Below are 21,635 nucleotides of genomic sequence, written 5' to 3' on the forward strand. Positions count from 1 at the left end.
AAGTAGCCGATTGGCTACTACCCTTCACTCCCCTTAACACCCCTAAATGCAGTATTTAGAGGTCCCCCTGACACCATGAACTCATGTTCACCTGACAATTGGAGAAGGACAAAGACGAGCCGAAGAAGCTCATAAAAAGCCAGCTTCCTACAGGGGGCCGTACCCTTCCATGCCATAAATGTATTCAGTGAGCATATTCTAATTCTACTGTAGAGGGTAGATTTTGTTTTTTAAATAAAATTTTGATCATACATCAGCAAAACATAGGATCATCGTGAAAATTGTATCAGCTTACGGTACACAACTTATTACATGTCAACACAGTGAAATTAAGCAGTGTAGCTGTTCATCATATCCCATTTTCACCGTATCTTATTACAGTAGCTTCTACACTATAGCCCATTATGGCGTGTTAGGCAGAGACAACAAATCTGTGGCGCCTAGTTGGTGTGCAACTTTACCCACTTCCCCACAAAGCAATACAACTAGGTAGTACAAAATAAAAACAATTTCCATACAATTGAGTTACAGCGGGTGTGTCAGGGCTAAAACACGACCCATGGACAAATACAAGTATTCTCTTGGTGTGATGAGAAGAGTTCCTCTGTCGGTTGATACAGGCGCTTCCTTCCTTCCACGGTCAACTTTATTGTGCAGGATTTGCCATCAGTTGTGCAGATGAAAGAAGAAGGAAAGGCTCATGGAGTCTGAATTGTCTTTTTCGGAGATCAGCCATATTTACAGATAGGGACTTTCGTCTGGCAGGAGTAGCTTGGGAGATGTCATGGAAGAGTTATATTGTGCATCCCTCAAAATCTATAGTTACTTGTGGGTGGGATGCCCTGAGAACTGTATATTTTTGTATCCGATGAGATAATTTTCGACAATATGTCTTTTGTCTTGTTTTGGATTGGGAGGGCCCAATCTCTGTGCGTGTCAAATTCCAATTTCTTCGAGGCCCTCTTCACTGACTAGCTGTTGGAAGAGTTGTGAGCAGAAGCTCGCTACGCTTGGGCCCTCAATGCATTCTTTGGCCTTTCGTATACAAAAGTTATCTCTTTGAGATCCGTCGTCCAGGTCTTTTTACTTCAACTTAAGTTTGCCTACTTCTCTGTTTGATTCTCATATGGTCATCTGAGTCTCTTCAGCATCTGCCTCCATCTTCACTATATCGTCCTCAGCATTGCTAGTCCTCGCCCTCATGGCCTGGATCTCCCTGCTCAGCTTGGTCAGTGAGGTCTTCACCTTTTGTCTTGACTGCCTGTAGTTGTTCCATTAGCGTGGGGGTCAGCTTCTCCTAGATGTCTACCAGGCAGGAGAGCCAGTCCTCTTTGGTAACTGGAGAAGAAACAACGTGTTTTCTTTGTATGTGAGCCCTCTGGCTAGAGTCATTGTGCAGTATGACTTTACTAATATTTCATACGTTGATGGTACTCAACTTGCTATAACGCTGTCCCATAACAGTGAGCAGATGGCGTCCTCTTTACGGGCGTGCACGTCTGATGTTGCCACTTGGATGGACCTCAGTTGCTTAAAACCTAATACTGAGAAGACTGAGGTCTTGGTATTGGGCAGACACTTAAGACGTGGTCCAGTGCATGGTGGCCAGACAACTTCGGTCCCTTACCATCCCCCAAACCCAAAGTTGAAAATCTGGGCATCTGTTTAGACGGAAAATATTTCTTTTGATGTCCAGATCTATGGCCTTTCAGGAAAGTGTTTTGGGATTTTGAGATCCCTGAAAAAAAATCCTCCACCTTCTTCCTGAGACAAAACAGTAGTCCAGGTGATGGTTACGTCCAGATTGGACTGCTGTACTATTTTGTATTTGGATGTCTCACAATTGCGTCTGAATAAACTTCAACATGTGCAAAACGTGGCAGTCAGAACACTGCTCTATTATTACTGCACTGAAGAAACTCCATTGGTTGCCAGTAAAATAGAGAATTGCCTTTAAGGCTCTCTGCTATTGTTATGAAGGGCTTTCCGGCCAAGGCCCTTCCTATGTGCAGGACATGATTACTCTTTATGTGCCAAATAGAACTCTGAGATCTGCTGTGGCAAAACTGACCTCTGTTCCCAGAGTTAGGAAAGCTAGCATTGGTGGTTTCGCCTTCAGGCACTTGGCTCCCAAGATTTGGAATTCCCTACCTGTGGAATTTCAGTTGGCTTCATCTCAATCTATTTTCAGAAAAAAACTGAAAAACTGGCTGTTCGGCTCCCGTTAGGCTCCTTTGGTGTGCTTAATTTTAGATACTTGGCTTCCTAGCGCTGGGCCACTTGTCGCTGGTGAAGTAACCATGTGCTGCACAAATTACATTATTATGATTAGCCACCCCTGCACTTGAAAGTTGGGATCCCTGCACTTGGAAGTTGTGAGGAGTGACATGTTTCCTCATTGGGTGGTGGGTGGATCCCTGTTTCAGGCAGACCAACATGATCTGTGGTCTCTTTGCGGTTTTTGCTGAGAGTGGTCTCCTCATATAAGTCTAGGTACATGCCTACGGCCTCTAATGCACAATTTCCCCAGCGGGCAGTAGGATCTCTGCTCTTCCCCACCTAGTTAGGTTTACTCTCTGGTCAAAGCCGCGCTCATGGCCAGTGTCCAACAGACAACTTATATAGTTGTATCTAAGTGCGCCCCCAAAGTGTTTTTTATTGCCCTTTTCAACCTGCTTGTTTCTTTGTATCTTTTACTCCATGTTGGGTTAAAAATGTCAATAAAAGCAATTTTGTTTTTTTTTGATAGAGGGCAAAATCTCTCATTTTTTATGAAGCGTAAATTTGTCCAGCTTGGCAGATTTCTAGTCCTTACTTCAGTGTAGCAGCTCGGCCAGATCTTGTTTGGCCTTTATTGCATGTCATGGGCCTGTGTTCATATCAGTCCACCCAAAACTTCACATAGGACATTTTGGGAGGACCAACCAATAAATCGGCTTCCAGCTAGGGAGATTCTGGTCAATTTGCACCAGCTGCTGCTATTATTAAAAGTCTCTTTGTGGTTTCCGGGCAGAGCACTGCTTACATGGAAGTCCCCATCATGGCAAAAGGCCATACAGGCCAATGGTTTAGAAGAGGAAAGTGGAAGATTTGTAAAAATAATTGGGAGAATATATTTCTCCACTGACCTGAACCTGGTCTATTGTTATGTATGGGACTTGCAGGTTTGAAGCTGTAGGATCAGATATCCAGCCAGTCCGGCAGAAGCCCGCCAAGAAATCAGGTAATTGCATGCAGGAATCTCGAGGGGGGAGACTAGCATTGAAATCGGTAGTTTCCCGCCATAATCGGGAGGGTTGGCATGTATTCGTGAGGCCACAGCCTCTTAGGACCTGCACTCATTCTCTGACATTCAAGATGGCCGCTCTGCATGTCGTATATTTTCCTCGTGCAACTCCTCTGCAGTTTACCTCCAATACCCATATGGTGTTCAAAAACATCTCCGTGATGGTGTAGTATCCCTCTGTTGCTGTTCTAGAGTAATGTTGTATATTGTATAGGTATTTTCAGCGAAAATTTCCCATATTTGGGGGATTGGTAGCAGGGCTGTCCCATAGAGCAACCACATTGCCTCGGTACTGACCACGCCCTCACAGTCATGAACTTTAATTTTACATTTCCACATTCAAATATTTTCACAAGTTTGAAACTTGTTCATGACTTACCGATTGCAGGCAAGGACCTTTGGCGTCCGGGGAGAGGCATACTTCATTAATGAAAAAAGTATGATGTTTTGATCTGAGTCCTGGATGGCCCTGTCCATAGCTACTCTAGTTTGCCATTTCCTCAATATGTGTAAATTTATTTTTCTACAGAGTTGCTCCTCACATCTAGATTGATTTAGAGATATATTGTGAAGGAGGCTGTACTGACCTCGCTCTCCTGTTGCATAACTCTCACATTCCATGCTGCCCTTTTCATTTTGTGGCTCAACTACATTCTTTATATTTGACATTGAAAAATTATTTTCCAGTTCAGCTCCTAGCCCACTGAAGAGTTTGTATTTGATCATCTGACAAATACTTGGAAACTTAACGTTTTGTGCCATCTTTTGAGCAATTACTTTCTAGTCCAGTACAAGGCACAACATATTTATTTCAAATAATATTTTGTAATTCTCCCAGTAGCATTATTCAGGCAGTCTCACTCTCGTTAGTCTTGGGAATCTGCTCTATATTAGTTGTCTCAAGTCTCAAATGACTTTTTCAATGCATGCATGGTATTCTTACATCATATTGTGTAGAACACCAGCAGTATGTTTTACTGCCTAATCACCATTTACTTCCACTACTAAGCTCTCCACAAGTTCTATACTCTAACATTTTTCACTTGCATGTATTTACTGTAACAATAACCTTTATTTGGTCTAGCTCTGATGGTTTCTACTTCATCCTACAGATTGGTTAAGCTATAATTCTGTGTAGAAAACACAGAAGAAGCTATTTTATTTGCTATTTTTAATTGTAAAATTGTTCTAAGCATGCTTATTTCCTCTTATGTCTGTTTAATGTTAGATTTTTCAAATCTGATTATATTAATTTTATGTTTTATATCACCCAAAAAAATACTTTGTTCTTCTTATCCTAATAACTTTGCCCTCATTTTTTGGAAATCATATCAATACTGTTAATATCTGCCTTTCATCGCATGCACTCTTTATTCAAATGGATAGGAAAATGTATTAACTGGACTTGTTGTCAGTCTTTTTCGCCTTTGATCTCATGTTTTCTTTATAATTTATTTTTGCAGATGGAAAGACCATAGACTACAGTGAAGTGTCGAGCACTTTTGTGCGCTTGGTAGACACTCACTTTGTTCAGCGATGTTCACAATGCCAGGAGGTGAAAGAAGGATCAAAGGACCCTGTTCCTCCAGCTCCCACATTGGTGACCCCTGAGAGCGATATGTACACCGTCCCAAAGCTGAACATGATAGGTAAAGAAGTAGGGATAGATCCTGGTGAAATTGAAATAATAGGCATTGAGCTGTCTCCAATGTGTCTTAGGTTTGCATGCTACTAGCACTTGCAAATTGATAGTGACATCACTACAGAATTTAGCATGTAATAATTCTGATCTAACATATATTGAACAAAGAAAATAAACAGCCTCTGTTGAATAATACGGGCTGGGATTCTCCAAATAATTAAAACAGTTGGCCATTTACTCATGGAGGTTAAACCCCATGCGTCTATTACATTTCTGACAATTTTAAATAGGATTGCACACTTCTGTGAAGCCGAGACAGCCACTGTTTTTCATGGATTAATTCTAGAATCAAATTGTGAATTCCTGGACCTCTACTACAAAGGCCTTTTCGAATGTATACATGTAATAAGAGGGTGTGTACACTTGTTTGACAACAGTGTGTTTTTTATGGACAGGGAAAATATTTTACCCATGGAGAAATCTTTCCCTAAAACCCCCACTAAGTCCCACACTTTGATTCAGGGTTACACCTGCCCTTGACAGGAGCAAATCCATTGCTGTATTCAGTTTAGGAATGTGCATCAGACAATTTCGTATTCATAAACTGAACGGTTTGTTGGTTTTTACCTACTTTTTCCACCTACAGCTCCCAGGTATTGTATCTCTCTAAAAATGTGATTCTTTGAAATAGGAAGAAAAAAAAAAACTTAAATTCTTGGATTCACATTTGTCAGTGATGGCTCTTATGGGAATTTTAAAGTTCAATAGATGTTACTACTAGGACCCTTTTAATTTAGTATTTCAAGCTTTATTATCAAATGATGTTTAAATTCACTTATATTTAAACTTTGAGATTGTTTGGAAGGCAATATAATAAGCCATTTGAATATTTGGGTGTGGTTGACTGAATGAAGGACTGTAGATAAAGTGCCTTGGATGAAGTTATGAGCAAATAAAAGGGAACACAGTGTCCTGAAACTATAGAATGGTGATTAAATATCCTGAATTTGCTAGGACAACCTCAAATCTTGCTCATCTGTCCCCAGGTTCCAACACTTTTTTCTCAAACCACATACATGTCTCAGTTTTGAGAGAAAAGGCTTTTACATTTACATACAAGGCTTTGTCATTGACGATTCAAATGTTGCTCATGCTCACACTTCCATCATGCACTTTCTTCTGATATTGTTCATCAGCATGGTGTTAAGACAGGCATTATCTGTCGTTTAAAGTTAAGGGTCAACAGGCGAGTTGGACATGTGCCATGGGGTCACAGTGAAAACTTTCATGTGCCATTTTAAGTAGCCATTACAAAAACATTTTTTTGTCTTCTCCTTCAAAACCAGATGTAACATTGATGGAAATTTCACACTTATCCCAAGATAACAGCCCTATCAGTCTTTTTATTTTTTCAGTTATTTATTAATTAACATAGACATCTAGAAGACCTATCTGTCTTTAATCAGCCAGCTGATGTCAAGCTGAAATATGATAATATGAAAATGGATTGCAGCAATTACATTACATTTCCCTACCTGAGGAATACTCAAGAATTATTTTCTTATATTTGTTACCTGTGAAGTGGATATTTGTTAGGTGTATATAAATGTTTCTCAGGAGCTTTGTTATTATAGTCCTAGGTGACTTGGTGGTGCTACTGTAGGCTTTGTCTCAGAGTTGAAAATTCTAACTGGTCTCCCAAAGCTTGTCTTTATAAATGAGTTAATGACATCCTCTCAGTTCAAGCTACTAACCTCAACATACGTTGATAGCATTTACAGTGATAAACACAACTGTTTAAAATGATTCTAAACGTAGAACTAATCACAGTTAATTTTCATAACACTTGTGGATTTAAAATTAGAATACTTTACACTCTTCTTTTAATAAAGTATTTTTCACAGTGTCATAGAACTTTATGTGGTGGTCGGAAGGTTCAAAGCCTATGCTGACAAATCTGACTTGACAAATGTAGGAAGCTGGCTCTTTATGTGATATACCAATAAGTGGTGATATTGTGTAAAGAGTCCCGAGGTTCCCCCAGAAGTGTACAGGGCTCAGTGTAAACCCAAAGTTGTGGTAGTGTGGTCGAGCAGCCTTAGGCTGAACACAGAGGAGTGTAAGACTTTTGTTACACACACCGTGACCAATAAATGACAAACGACTCCAAATGGAGACCCACACATTTTTTATTTGAAAAAATAAGCTTTGTTCTAGATTTATTTGAAGACCAAGTTGTATGTTCAAACGTAAGGGCATTTTACAATAGAAATACTTTTCACTTTAAAGAGTAGACACTTTTTCAGTTTAGTAATGTTAACCTATAGGGGGATAACAAGAATGCAGTTTTGCAGGTAAGTACACGACTTACAAATCCAGTCGTCGGGGTCTGTGGTCAACACTCGGGCAAGGTTCAAATTAGCACGTAGTCTGCACCACCACAAGCACAGGGGCTGCCGGGTGCCGAGGTCCAATTCGGAGCCAGGCGCCCAATGTTACCCAATGGAGACTGGGAGTGATTGAAGATGCGCTACTCACAGGTGAGTAAGCGGTGTCGGGGTCGATCTCCGGGGGTTAAGATAAGCACAGGAAGGGGGCCACAAGGCAGCACCAAATGTACACCCTCAGCGGCACGGGGCGGCCGGGTGGAGAGAGAGTGCCAACACAGCTTGGGGCAGGGACGGGCGATCGGTTTTCAAAAACAGGCTGCAGGAGCTAAACAAAGAAAACCCACAGCTGCCCAGGTAAGTTCTGATGCTAGGGGACGTAGGGACACCATTGGTCAAGCTCCCCAAGGCCCAGAGGCTTCGGGTGCCGGGGTTTCCTTTTGCGCTGGGAACAGCCTACCGGGCAGGTCGTGGCTGTGGGGGGTGGTCGCACAGAGGCTGTAGGCATCAAAGCGGAGTGCAGCAGATGTCTACCCACGATGGACTGTGGCTCAGAACCGCTGGGGAAGCTTTGCAGGACTGGTGGCCCACTTGGAATCGGGCCATGGGCGTTGTGTGCTGAGGCGTTCTTTAAAGTTGGTTTCATCTGGACAGGTCAGCTGTCCAAGGAAGATCGTGATCTTCATTGAAGGCAGGCAGTCCTCCCTGGACTTTAGAGATCGCTCTGCCTGCAGACCAAGTCGGCTTTTGTAGCAGAAGCGAAAGGCAGCAGATAGACCAGCAGGGCTGGCGCTGAGTCAGTCACTGGTCCTTCATGCTGTTGTGCCTCTTTGGTGTCTGGGCTTCATAGGTCCCCAGGAATCTGACTTCAGGGTCTGAGGGTGCCACCTAAATACCAGATTTGGGGGCGTTACAGGGGAGAGACAGGTAGGGACCAGACGGTTCTCCCACCAAAAGTAGAGGTTGGAACCGGGGGCTGTCATCTGCTAGCAGCGGAGTCTGATGTTGCATTACAAAGGTGGCAAGGTCTTTGAAACTTCCCTCTTGAGCAATGTTTCTTCCTGGGGAGGAGGTGTGACACCTCCGCCCAGGATGGGTTTTGTTTCTGGCCTCAGAGAACAAGGGCTCTCGACCGAGGGGTCCAGAAACATGTCAGAATGTGGCAGGCTGCCTAAAGCCAGTCCGAGACCACACCGGGGTTGGTAAATTTTCAGGGGGCACCTTTGAGGTGCCTCTGAGTACATGTTTTAATATATCCAACACTGGTATCCATGTGGGTTTATTACGAGGGGTTGTTTTATACCAAACACTCCTGGGTTCAGTGAAGCCATCATGGTGCTGAGAAACTCAAGTTGTTGAGTTTCCATCTTATGTACTCTCTACGGCTTCCCTGGCATTCATAATATTAAGAACAGACTTAAATATTGTAGGGGCATATCTGTTCATGCAGATATGCCCACATCTGAAATGTAGTGCACCCTTTAGGGCTTGTAAGGTGTGCTAGAGGAGTGATTTACCCATCTGAGGTATTGCTACTGTGACATGGCACACAGGCAGCGTGCATTGTTGACTTTGTCGTTTTTCTCTGCACCAAGGCATGCAGGCTGCAGCGGTGGTTAGCATGGCCTTGGTGAGGGGCTCCTAGGGGACCCTCTTCAGTCTCAATACCCTAGGTTCCCAGGGGTACCATTTACTAGGGACTTACAGGGGGGTCTGAAGTTGTGCCAATCGTGGTACAGTTTTGGGGAAGGAGCTCTGGCACAGGGGACCTGGTTGGCAGGGACCCTATGCGCTTTCAATCTAAACCATATGATGCTCCTGGCAAAAAGTGGGTGGGCTAATTATGTCAAAAGAGGCACTTTCTCACAACAAGAATTTCAGTGAAGTGAATTACATTATCAGGTCTGATTTGTTTGCTACTTTCTGTTAAAAAATTCTTTTGAGATGCATCGTCATTACACCTGTAACCATATTTTTCTTGCCCTCATAAATCTGAAAAGTAGCTACTTTTCCCTGCCTTCCCCCTTTCTTTAATTCTTCCTCATGCCACTTGCACGCGCCTTACCTTCTTGGCAAGTGCAGTGTACTCCCTTGTAGCGGACTAAATTAAATTTCCAAGTTGCCAGAAGATTCTCAAGTATTGTTGCTACCTGCAGCATCTTTCGGAGCCCCAGGCTTGGGAGACCACAAGGACACCCTATGTCCAGACAACACCAGATATTATCCACTGTAACAGAGTAGACCTGCCATCTGCCCTTAATTATACTGACTTATCTTGTCTGCCTCTGCTGTGAAACTCCGAGATATATCAGTGGAATTAATTTATTTGAATCATGATACAAGATTGATCCTGTTTCAAGCATTTTACATCTGAGAGCTGGATCTGTCAATTTTCAGCATCCAGATGTGACAGCATGGCTAAGCCTAGCTTCAGTACCTCTGGGGATGAACTGGCCACTTTTGTGTAGGGAAAAACTCTCATAAGAATTAAATTGTCACATAGGCAAAGACCACGAAATGACCAACCCCGTGGTCATTAGGAAGTCTCTTAAAGGTACATGTGATTTTATAATGCTTCTTAACTTTTGCAGACAATAATGAATCTGACAGAAGCTTTCTTCTCCCTTTTCCTTGCAGGTAAAGGCAAAAGGAGAAGGTCTGAGGAGGAGGATCCAAACGAGCGCAAGGCAAAGCAGCAGAAGATGAATACAGATTCCTCTGAGGTTTGTAGTTTTGAATCCTCTCCTATGTGTGTATTTCAGAGCTCTTTGAAGTTTCCTACTTGCTTGTAGAGATGGTCTGAACATCTGTTTCTAGGAAGTATTTTGGTTTACTGTTACAGGAATGCCATCAAGGACCTAATATATATAGAGATAACATAGGCTTTGTGTGAGGCCTACAATCCCGGACTTTCAGGATTCCAGTTTTCAAATTCTATTTTGTTAATCCTCATTCCTGCATGGTGGCATTTTTTTCTGTTTTGCATCTTGTGTACGTTCCTTTGCAAACAAATGTTAACACAAAGTTTAGAAAAATCTATTTACTTAGGCAGTGGTGTGCACAATCATCAGGAATAAGAAATCAGTAATGACAGTCACAAATTGGGCTGATCTTTGGTTTCAGGCTGCGAACGAGGTGGTAGCCATAGCTGTAAAGTTACAGGTGTAGGTTTCAGATAAGGAGGAAACTTTCTTCAGTATCTACTGACTGAGAGATTACTCTGTGAAAAGTTGTTTTTTGAATCTATAAGCAAAGCGGGGATTAGCTGGTGGATTTCACATACGATTAAATTCCCCATCCTCAAAGTGTTGCAGGAGAAATTCTGGCATCTGTTTGTTTAATTTCTGCGCTTCCTGTATCCCATTAATGCAGTGCTGCTGAGGTACATGTAGTGAAGCCTGTGGACATCCTAACTATGGTCACCAGTTACCGGTTGCAGCCAGTTACTGTGTGGCGGCCAACCATCAGAAAAAACAAATTTAGATGTATGAACACACAGCCATTATTTGTACTGGAGGAACAAAATGAAATGAAACAAAACCTTTCATTGAAAAGAAGTGGACTATGTCACGGGTGCGATTAGAAAAACAGCAAGTAGTTTAGAAATTACCAAAAGGAGTTTTGTCTAAAAGAATTGTTACAGCAAAAATGTTTGTGAAAAATTCCAAGGCCTAATTGGCAGTCACTATTATAGTTTCTTCTCAAATATGTCCACAATTTTATTAGAGTGAAAGTTGTGGAAAATGGTTGCAAAAACTAACTTTCAAGATGAAATCAGGTCAGCAATCTTCAGATCGGCAACACATGGCAGGTACTTTGAGAACTGAAGAGAAGCATAGTACACACTTCACAAAGGGATAATGTTTATGAACCTTCTAGCACCTTACTTGAAAGATGTGTATCCTAACTTTAATCTACCACTGAGTCCAATAAAAAGTGGGCTCTAAAGCCATCTCTAGCTTTTTTCTCTATTGACATTGAAAGTATGTGTAAAGAACATTTGCCATCAAAGTCAATTTGTCTTATTCTCATTTGTGACCAAATGGTTTGATTAAAATTCTCAACCAACCCTTTGCACCAAGTCAGTCAGGCTCCTTTGTTCTCTGGGTCTGCAAACTTCCCAGTCCACTTCTTCTTTTGGTCCATCGAATCTGAAGTCCTGGCATCAGGGGTGCCACCTAAATGCTATATTTAGGGGTGTTACAGGGAGTGTCAGGTAGTAGCCAATGGGCTACCTATCTTTAGGGTGACTACATTCACTATCTGACCACTTCCTGTGGGAAGTGGGCATAACCCCTACCCAGAGGACCAAATTCCACCAAAAACCAAGATAGTCGAATTTTCTTAGTCACATTCACTATAGGGTGATACAAGCCTGAGGGAGAACATACCTCCTGACTAGCTAATTTGCCCACCTGTCCAGGTGCCAAATGTGTCCTGGGCACGCAGTGGCGTTTCCCTGTCGGGGTGAAGCCACAGGTGTATATCATAGGCGGTGGAGGCTTTGAAGCCTCTTGCATCGATATGCAGATTACAAGCCATCCTGCTTGAAGGCGGTGACAACACCTCCTGCCAGAACAGGCATTGTTTCCGACCTCAGAGGGTGGGCTCTCCCCTTCAGGGGGCAGAAACACGTCAGTAGTGGCAGGCTGGACAGGACCAGTCAGCCACCACACTAGAGGTCAGTAGGTTTTCATAGGGTGCCTCTAAGGTACCCTTTGGGCGCATGTATTAATAAATCCTTCACTGGAATCGGCTTGAGTTTAGAATATGAGGTGTTTGATCCCAAACACCATAGGCTTCAGTGAAGCCATTATGTAGTTGGGAAACTCGTTTTGACCAGAGCCCAGGACGTACCTTAATATGGCTGGCCTGTTCAGTTGTACTGTCAGTAATTGAACTGGCCAGCACAGGGGGATAGCTGCTCAGGCAGATATGCCCTCACATGTAATGTAATGCACACTGCCTATAAGGCCTGCTGCAGGGGTGACTTACAATTATTACATGCAGTGCTAGGGAGCATGGCACACAGTGTGTGCGCCATATTGTGCTTGTACTTTTTAGAGTACCTGTTCATGCAGCCTGCAGTGGCAGACTGCATGAGTTTGGTGCTGGGTCCCTTAGAGTGGCGCAATATAAGCTGCAGCTCTTAGGGACCCTCTTTAGTACCTATGCCCTAGGTACCAGGAATACCACTTACAAGCGACTAACAGAGGTGCTAAAGCCCTGGTCAATTGAGGATCAAGTGGCCAGTGAACTTGTTTTGGGGAAAGAACACTAGCACTGGGGACCTGTTAGCAGGAACCTAGTTCACTTCAGTCAAAGTTGCAACAAATACCAGGCAAAATGTGGGGGGACTACTGTGACAATAACCCAGTTTCCTAACCTTAAGTCCTTCATTATCAATGAGTGACACTACAAATGAATGACATATATCCAATGTAGCCCACAAAATCGTAAATCCTGATCGATTGCGCTGATCTTATTTCTAAAGCCTGCCTGTAATGTTGATATCTGTTTTTCTGCAATCCAATCTTGCAACCTCTCCAAAACTTGCTTACAGAACACTTTCTGTACATTATCTAATAGGCATATCGGTCTATAGTTAGCTGGATCATCTTTTATCCCCTTTTTACAAATCTGTATAATCACAGCTCCTCTGCTCCAGTCAAGATTGCGTTGGTAAGTAAATTGACGTAGGGGCCCCATACTGCATCCTTGGAGTGGAACAAATGCCCTGGAATCTTATCCGGGTCTGGGGGCCTTACCTTTCCTCAAGCTTTCTATGGCTTTTAGAGTTTCCTATACAATACACTTTGACTTATCTTTATGCACAATGTTAAGTGAAAAAATACCATCGGCTAATTATAAATCGTAAGTATCAGTTAGAAAAGGTGCACTGCAAAGTGTGAAAAAATGTGTGACGCAAGGCCAGCACGTTAATATTACTCTCTGTTCAATTGAAATTTTAAATGCTGCAATGATGTGCTGAAAGGAAAAATTAACATTGTTTCAGGCAGCCTCCATAAGGTCCCGCCAATTGGAGTTATCCCAGTTCTGTATGGACATGGACATGGACAGTGTCAATCTATAATGCTTCCTGGCCTTGCGGACTACTAGCCTGCAGTGAGATTAACAGCAGAGATCAAGTTGGTCTTGGTAAAATAAGGTACTTTTGTGTAAGGGCTGTCTAAACGTATTGTGCTGCCCATAGAAAATAGGTCCTTCAAGGTCAAAAATAATTTCTGGTGTATATTAATAAATGAAATTTGGCCAACTTCTACCTCCGCATAAGGACTTTATTCAGTTAGGTGTGTCTTGTAAATATCAGTCCACATCCCTGTTTGATGGCAATATTTGCCCGTTTGTTTAACTTCGGATTGTTCCGAACTAATGGCTCGACATTATTTATAGAATGAATATTTTCAGGGACAAATCAAGGCACTGTGATCATGGTCTTCTCTCTGTATAGCTACCATATCCTGAATTAGAGGCCATAATTTCAAATTATGTAGTCAATCCTTCTGCAGTAAGTACATGTAATCCCTTTTAACATCAGAATTTGTTCCCCCATTACAGGCATGTAACCTGTAAGAGATTGTTAAAGAAGCTAGTTGTAATGCTGCTACTGGGAAATTTGTAAAGGGTTTAGCTTTAATAGCCGGCATACCTAGTGCCTCATCCTCTAGTTCAGTTAAAGTGAACAGACACTCAGACAATTCATATTTAAGAATAAAATCCCCACCAAGTAGGATTAGATGTCTAATATTAGTAGCTTTAAAATGGTCTTCCAAGATGAATAGAGTAGTAGACTCTTGATTTCTCGGGGTAGAACGATTGTAAACATTATAAATATTCATGATTATCCCACTAGTTAATTGCAACTTATAACCAATATATTTTGGGATAGTATATGTAACTTGCAAATTTTGCATTTGAGTGAAATCTTAACCCGTATAAATTATCCTCCTGCCCAATGGTCCGCCAGCAGACAACGCACAAGGCTCAATACTATATGATAAAAAGAAATCTACACGATGGAGTGGTAGACCTTGTTTCCTGGAAAATGCGAATATGATCTAAATTTAAACATTCCTTGCAAGCGGGTCAATAATTGTTGTCTTCAGCCCCGCCAAATTCTAGGAAAGAACACACAGCTGAGTATCACCCAGGCTAGTCATTGCTGAGTGCAATATGGCTGAATTGCTTCGTTGAATTGTGCATTAAGAGGCCATCTGTAATTCTTCTTTAAAATAGACAGTGAAGCTGAAACTCCTGCATGCCCTGAGCCTATTCCTTCATGTGCTGCTTGAATCAAATTATGTAGGTCAGGAATTTTGTATTTTGACCCAAGGGGGCGGATCTTGTCACCAAAAAGTAGTTGTGCCTCTCTGGAAAAGCAGGTATTGAGGCTTCTTTTTGGTGAGATGGTTGCCTTTCTGAGTGTGTTTCCTGGTCAATGTGTTTTTGCAACCAGATTCCGGCAGGTTTCTCAGCCTAGTAAGACACAGACTTGCTTTTAGGTTGGATTCCCTCGCTCTGCTAGCCTAGGCTGATCTTAACATGCACCAATAGAAGGTGCCTTTTGAAGACAGCTTTACATACCCAGAGCTGTTTAGCCACTGTCTTCCCTCGTGAGCCTTGACAGCTGTTGGATTGCCAATATTTTACATCTACTTAGTACCATGAAACACAAAATGAAGAACCATATACTTAAATATAGTAACTGAAGCATTAGCTTTCTTTTTGGCAAGGAGGAGAACAATTAGTTTTGCTATCTGTGCCGTTAAATCGCCCAAGGGCTGCATATTTATATTTTATTTTAAATTCTGAATCCTCAGCTACCCCTTTCACAGCTGCGCAGGCAATGGAGTATCGCTGTTCAGTGCCCACTACAAACTATGCTTGTCCACCTATGTAAAATGTCACAATATTCATGCAGTTGCTTTATTGGCAATATCTCGTGAACTAACTGCTGACTGACACCGGAGGAATTCATGTGTTATTGGTGTTAGGCATACTACAATTGTACGTCCGTACTAGGCTGAATCGCGGCCCATTGCACCCAGCACACATGTAAAGCATGTAAAGTATCCTTGCTTTAGTGGCAGATTCTAGTTGTGGTATAGGCATAATCAAAACTATTCCTTTTCCTTGTGCGGTGGGTGAGAATTTTCGCTTTTGGAGCGAACACTCTTCTGATGCGGAATATGAGTGTAAATTGGTACGCAGTTGGTGAGTGTGCCCTTCAGGTACATATTATATTTGTATCCTTATTAGCTTGGAAGTATTTGTATTACTAGATGATTGTGGTTCTCTCAGAGTCGCAGATCTGTATAGGAAAATTCACCATTTAGAGCAATGGAAATCGCACAGCGGTATCAAGTGATCAAATGCATCAACAATTGTAATTCAGAGTTATAAAACGTCATATAATACCACCATCCTAGCACTGTCCCCCCCCCACTCAATAAATAATATTGAGCTCCACTCTGCCCACAGAAACAATAATGCAAATCTGGTTACATGAACAAGAGCAGTCTTATGAATGAGAAGGCCTACTATGAGCAGGCAGGAACAGCCTTGAAAGTAGCAAAAGGCTTCCTTCAGAGTTCTCCGAAAACAGCACGCCATCCCAAGTTTGAGTATTTTACCACTGAACAGAGTAGCTCCTCCTGTGGTCCTCGAGAGCCTGCCTGCCACAGCATTATCCCACTTTCACAAAAAGTCTCATGCCAGTTTCTCCTACTCTTGACCCTCTGGGCCTCTCAACTTAGATGGCCAATCCTATTTAGACTTTATAACCACTTTTCTCAGCCGACTCTAAGCACTTGGAAAGTCACATAACCGCTATTTGAGATTCTTGACTCCCTAGAGCATGGGCCAACGTAAGTGCGTACTCCCTGCCTGCAACAATTTCTGGTAAGCATACCTACAAATGTCTAATAGCATTATCACAAAGGGCCAATGGTGGATGGCGCAAGGGAAGACCATTTAAGGAATTTATGAACAGGCCTAGATTCACTTGAAAACCGCCTGTAAGGAAACTATCTGCCTGGTTGAAATGACCTGCAGAGGAACAACCTAGAATCCACGGCATCAGGCATCATACAACAACTGCTAATGGCTAGAAATGTGATTTTGCTGTGTGGATCTTTCTACCAGATACACCAGTGGGCAACTACCTTACTTTCTGCTAACAGAACTGCAAGAAAGCTGAAATAAGTTTTTATTTAAAAAGTTTTTTTTTTGGTATGTGTGGGCTTGTGGTTTGTGCACTGTGCGCACACACATGGGGAAAGTGCGCGATTTAAGTAATCCGAGACTTAGGTGGAGTGTAGAATATGGATTGATTGTGCAGTGTCGGGATGTGATAGTAATTGGTGACAGTATGTGCTCTTAATGTGTAAGCCGGAAACTGCTTTGTTGTACCCTGCGGTAGACCCGAAGTTCCTTCTAGTGATCTATAGCAGAATAAATGAATGTGACAGCTACCTTTTATGCATCAGTGCATTTTTTGCCGGAACATGGCCTGTCCAGGTGGGATAAAACTGCAGGAGGAGGATTTAGAGGAAGTGGGATGAGGAGGTTTTGTTGAGTTTTGTTTAGTCATGTGATGCCAGGGTAGAAGTGGATACACCTACTAATATATACATTGAGTAGGGCTTGGAGGAACAGGGAGTTCTTTGTTGATATGTAATCAGCAGCTCATGAATAGGAGAGCCTGAAATATAATTGTGATGAGACCTGGCCTTCTGTGCAAGCTGGCAATGGAAGTTCTACTGTCACTTTCAAGACTTTGTTAGCATGGAAACAGTCTTTTAAATTCTTCCTTATCATGACACCTTTCTCTTTCAGACCCTTCCTGATGACGGCATTTATTGGCAAGTCAATTTTGTTCGATTCCATCAGCACTTTCGAGACCAGGCGATAATCAGTGCAGTGGCCAACAGAATGGACCAGGTACTCCAACATGAAGTGGTGGAAAACATATTAATCATGGAGTCATTGTGGATTGTTTTCTGGTTGTAGGGTTCCATAATGTTTTGTGTGGTGGCTGTGCCAGCTAAATCAAACGCTAAGAAGCCATTGGGAGTAGGCTCAGCACTATAGGGGAAAGGTAGCCCACGTCCTGAGCAGAACTCCTCTTGAAGTTTAATTTAACCAGAATGCTTGTGGATTGGGGAAACGGCCTTTACAAGGCGTGCTGAACTACATGTGCCATTTGCCCTCAAGCGTAACCACGCTTGCCTGAACTATGCATCTGCCTTAACCATGCATAAGCTTGGTTAAGGCAGATGGCACTCAAGTGTCTGGATTGACTGGGAAATGAAGAGGAAGCATCGGAACAGGAAGTTTCAGACGCGGACAGGTAAGTGGGGCTCGGGCCGGTTGGATGGGGGGGTAGTTTTTAGGGGTGGGGGGGGTCAGGTATTGGGGCTCAGGGCTGTGGGGGCGGGTAGTTCTTGAGAGGGGGCAGTGTTATAGGACTCCAGGGCAGGGAGGGTCATGGTAGCTTTAACGGCTGGGGCCAGGTTTGCAGGGAGGTACTTTTTAGGGATGGGGGTCAGTTTTAGAGTTTGGAGGGTCGGGCAATCCTTTTAAAAGGAGGCAGGGTTTTAGTGTTCAGGGAGGGGTAGTTTTAAGGACTGGGTTTGGGGTAAAAAGTGGGGCAGGGTTTTAAGATTCTTGGGGCGGGTAGTTTTAATGACAGGACAGAACACTTTTTAGGGTTGGGGTCGTTTTTTGGTAGGGGTAGGGTGTTAGGCCTCAGGACGGGGGAGGAGAAGGGGTAGTTTTAAGGGCTGGCTGGGGTAGGTTTTAGCCCTCTAGGCCGAGGGAATGGGTAGTGGTGATCTTACCGCGCATATTTGTTACCAATCATGCCTTTACAACAAAATTGTGTGGTAAAGGAATGCTTGTTAAGACTTATTCGTGGTTGGGTTTGCGCCTTCTCATACAACCCTGTGGATTGTATTTGGAAAAAACAAAGCCTTTCCCAATGCCTTCCCATGGTCAGCTGATCAACGTTATTGACTAGATCCAATAGTAGAATATTAGTGATGGCAGTAGCAGTACTACTTCTAGTGCTTCTTTGTGGAACTGTGCTATTGGTTAGTTCTACATACTGTTCTCTCAACCACGTATGTTGCAAACCAATTACATGTAGTGCCTTTTTTAGGTCTCGCATAGGCAGCGCATGCGCTGCCTCTCTGAGGCATCAAGTAATCAGTATTACTAGTGCAACTCCACCCATTGCGTTTTTCTTTGTTTTGTCGCTTGCCATTGGTGTAATCTGACATTGCTCTTCTTATCACGCTCATTGTTGGCTAGTGGTCCCATATGTCACTTACGTTTGCTTCCGTTTCTGGAGGAAGCACCATCGACCAACTACAGTTAACTTACGCTGCAGGGCGGTATATTTTAAAGTAGGGACTACTTTGTTGTTTTTAAGTTCCCCTGACTTAGCGCGATGCCAGTGAAGCCGCTCTTTACCTTTTCACAGACATCTCAGTGTGTTGCTGTCCGTTACGGCGCTGCGCATAGTTTGGATTTTGCTTCACTTAGTCTGTAGTCAGGCACTGAGATGTGTTACAAGTGGCGGGAGACAGGGAGTCTACGTCACCGCATTCCCCCTGCCTCGCTCTTCATGGTGCCGGGCTCTGCTGCATTGTGGCGGCTACCATGGAAACACGACTCCCCCGCACGCCCAGCGCAAAGCCGGTCCGCAGCGACGGCAGTTGCCACAATTACTGGTTTTATTTGATATGGCAGCACACGTTTACTTTAGCGTCCGTGTGCAAAGACTTATTTTCCTTGGGGTGGTAAGCTGTCATCTATGAGCTCTTATCCGGTGCATGGAGTTGGGGGTTGTCATGCACTATTATTATACAGGGTACCTTTTGTGTTAATTAGCCAGGCATGTCCAAGATGAAAAGTTGAGAGAATTTAGGAACGTTACATACCAACAAGCACAAAGTGATCCCACTTTCGAGGGAATCTATTGCAGTTCTAAAGCCACATAAGAGACTATAAGGCGAACGCGAAAACTGACTCGCAGTCTTCCATTTCCGCCCCCTCTCCCACCCACCCTATACCCATTGGTTGAAAGAATTAATCTCTAATTTGATTTGCTTAACGTGTACCCACCAATCCCAAAATTTCACGATTTCTACCTATTACTTTACTTCGATTCCGGCCTGTCCTCGTATCGATTGGTGGAACCGTCAACTCATGCTACATACGTTTTTGTTCTAAAAGAGGAACTAGACAGGATACACCCTCCCTGTAGTTAGCAAAATTAATTGGAAAATGCACTGTGATTGTGAAGCAAAGCATGACGAAGCCATCGTTACATAAGTTAGAATAGATACAAAAACAGTTTTATAATATACCCTGATTAACTATGTATGTATATATTTATAGATGCTATCATTGTATACCTATCCAATATTTTTATTCAGATTTTTTTTCACTGCGTAAAACCACTCACTCTTTCAAATTTATAAGCAACGAATTATTTGCAATTATCGGAAGTATATTTCAGTGGAGAGGCTTACTTACTACTGACACAAGGAAAATAACCATACTGCTGTGAAGTAAGATACAGTGCTCGTTCCTTATTAATTGATACTAACTGATATGTATTGACTGAATTGCATTGAAAAATACTCTACTCAAGATAACCTTTTATTGTTTTATTAACTTATTTAAATGCACCTTTTTAGGTAGCCCTTTAACAATTTAAATGTGACACTTCTGAGGCAGTACGTGAACAAGGTGTGGGGGAATGTTTTGCTTTTGCTGCTTGCCCAAAGCAAACAGACTCACATTTCACATAATGCCAGCCCAATTGGCTTCATCAAATGTTTTTTTTTTTTTTTTTAAGTGTGCTTGGGAAATCTACAAACAAAATGAACTTTTGAAACACTTCCTGCCCCTTCCTTGTGTGAAGCTGTCAACAAAAACAAACATTATCATTTGCAACGTCAATAACTAGAAGTTTCACTAATGCATGACCTAATGCATTGAAAAATGCTTGTTTCTAAACTCTGTTTTCTATTGAAAAAAGACCAGCAGTGAAATTGTGAGAACCATGCTGAGAATGAGCGAGGTGACGACGACGTCCAATGCTCCGTACACGCAGCCGCTGTCATCAAATGAGGTCAGGAGGTATACACTCAGCTTTATTAAACTGTTAGTAGAGATGTAAGATGGGATGTAATGTTTTGTTTTGCAGACTCTGCGGACAAGTGTATTGCAGCTGTTAATAAATCTCTAGATATTACTTGAAATAGAGTGCTCCCCAATACACAATGAGTTGCTGTAATTTGTTAAGGGGCACATTTGTAGACGCTCCTTTTTGGAGCCTGTATGCTCGACTCCATTTTCAGATGTCAAACACTCCACTATGCATGTGCAATGCCTACACCATCGATCAGAAGGGTAGGAGTGATGCGCTCAGGTTTCCCCGTGAGTCTTGGAGGTCAAGGAGGGCATTCCAGCGTTCCTTTTAAACCACATCTTGTTGCAGTAGAACTCATCTGTACCTTCCTCTATTAAGAAAGCTTCTCTCCTTTTCCGCTTCTCTCCTGCTCCACACTGACCCTAGCCTCGTCCTACACTTCCCTTTGCTTTTGAAAACCCCCTTTCCTCTTTTGTCAGTAATCTCCTTTGTGCATCTACTCTTTCCCAATGACATCTTCCTTCCACCCTGCCTAGGATTTGGTTTCAACTACTGTATGTAAAGCACTCTGTTACCTTATGGCTGGGTAAGCTCTTTATAAATCTCCTACATATGTACAACTCGGGCACACAGATCACTGTTCATGCCTTAAAAATGTGCTTATTGTTGACCAGCCTTACTTCAATGTCCCCAGGAGGTTCTGGTTATCATGTAGACTCTTACTGTTCAGTTAGACTTGCTCTATTTAGGCACAGAAGTAGCTCCGGCATGCTTACATATGTTTTTGAGTGTACCGATGACCGCTGTATAACATGATGCGGCTTGTCTGACCATTACTGTGTGTTTCTCTCGACAGATCTTCCGCTCGCTACCAGCAGGATACAACATTTCCAAACAAGTCCTTGACCAGTACCTTTCATTGCTAGCTGATGATCAAGTAAGGAATGAAATACTTCTTCCAAATACTATTGCCTGCTTCGTCCAGTTTCTAAACTGTAGTTTGTGAGTCTTGATGTTTAGGAATTCTGGGAAACAAGCATTCATCTAGGACAAATCTGGATTTAGGAAAACACATGCCCGTCTTGGCATTGAAGCCGAATTAAAAAAAAATATATTTCTTTTGCAGGTTTCATA

General features: G+C 42.6%; 1 protein-coding gene across 3 annotated transcripts in view; it reads left to right on the forward strand.

The window, feature by feature from the left end:
• Positions 1–21,635, forward strand: part of POLR3C (RNA polymerase III subunit C) — a 148,209-nt gene that overhangs the window by 78,133 nt on the left and 48,441 nt on the right. For all 3 annotated transcript variants that reach the window (XM_085638929.1, XM_085638931.1, XM_085638930.1), the window contains exons 4-8: positions 4,750–4,935; positions 9,953–10,038; positions 17,174–17,278; positions 20,388–20,480; positions 21,358–21,438. In XM_085638929.1, the coding sequence (XP_085495055.1) occupies positions 4,750–4,935; positions 9,953–10,038; positions 17,174–17,278; positions 20,388–20,480; positions 21,358–21,438 (551 nt within the window). The remainder of the gene's footprint in view (positions 1–4,749; positions 4,936–9,952; positions 10,039–17,173; positions 17,279–20,387; positions 20,481–21,357; positions 21,439–21,635) is intronic.

This window comes from Triturus cristatus, chromosome 12, assembly GCF_964204655.1.
Source record: "Triturus cristatus chromosome 12, aTriCri1.1, whole genome shotgun sequence".
In the NCBI taxonomy this organism is placed as follows: domain Eukaryota; kingdom Metazoa; phylum Chordata; class Amphibia; order Caudata; family Salamandridae; genus Triturus; species Triturus cristatus.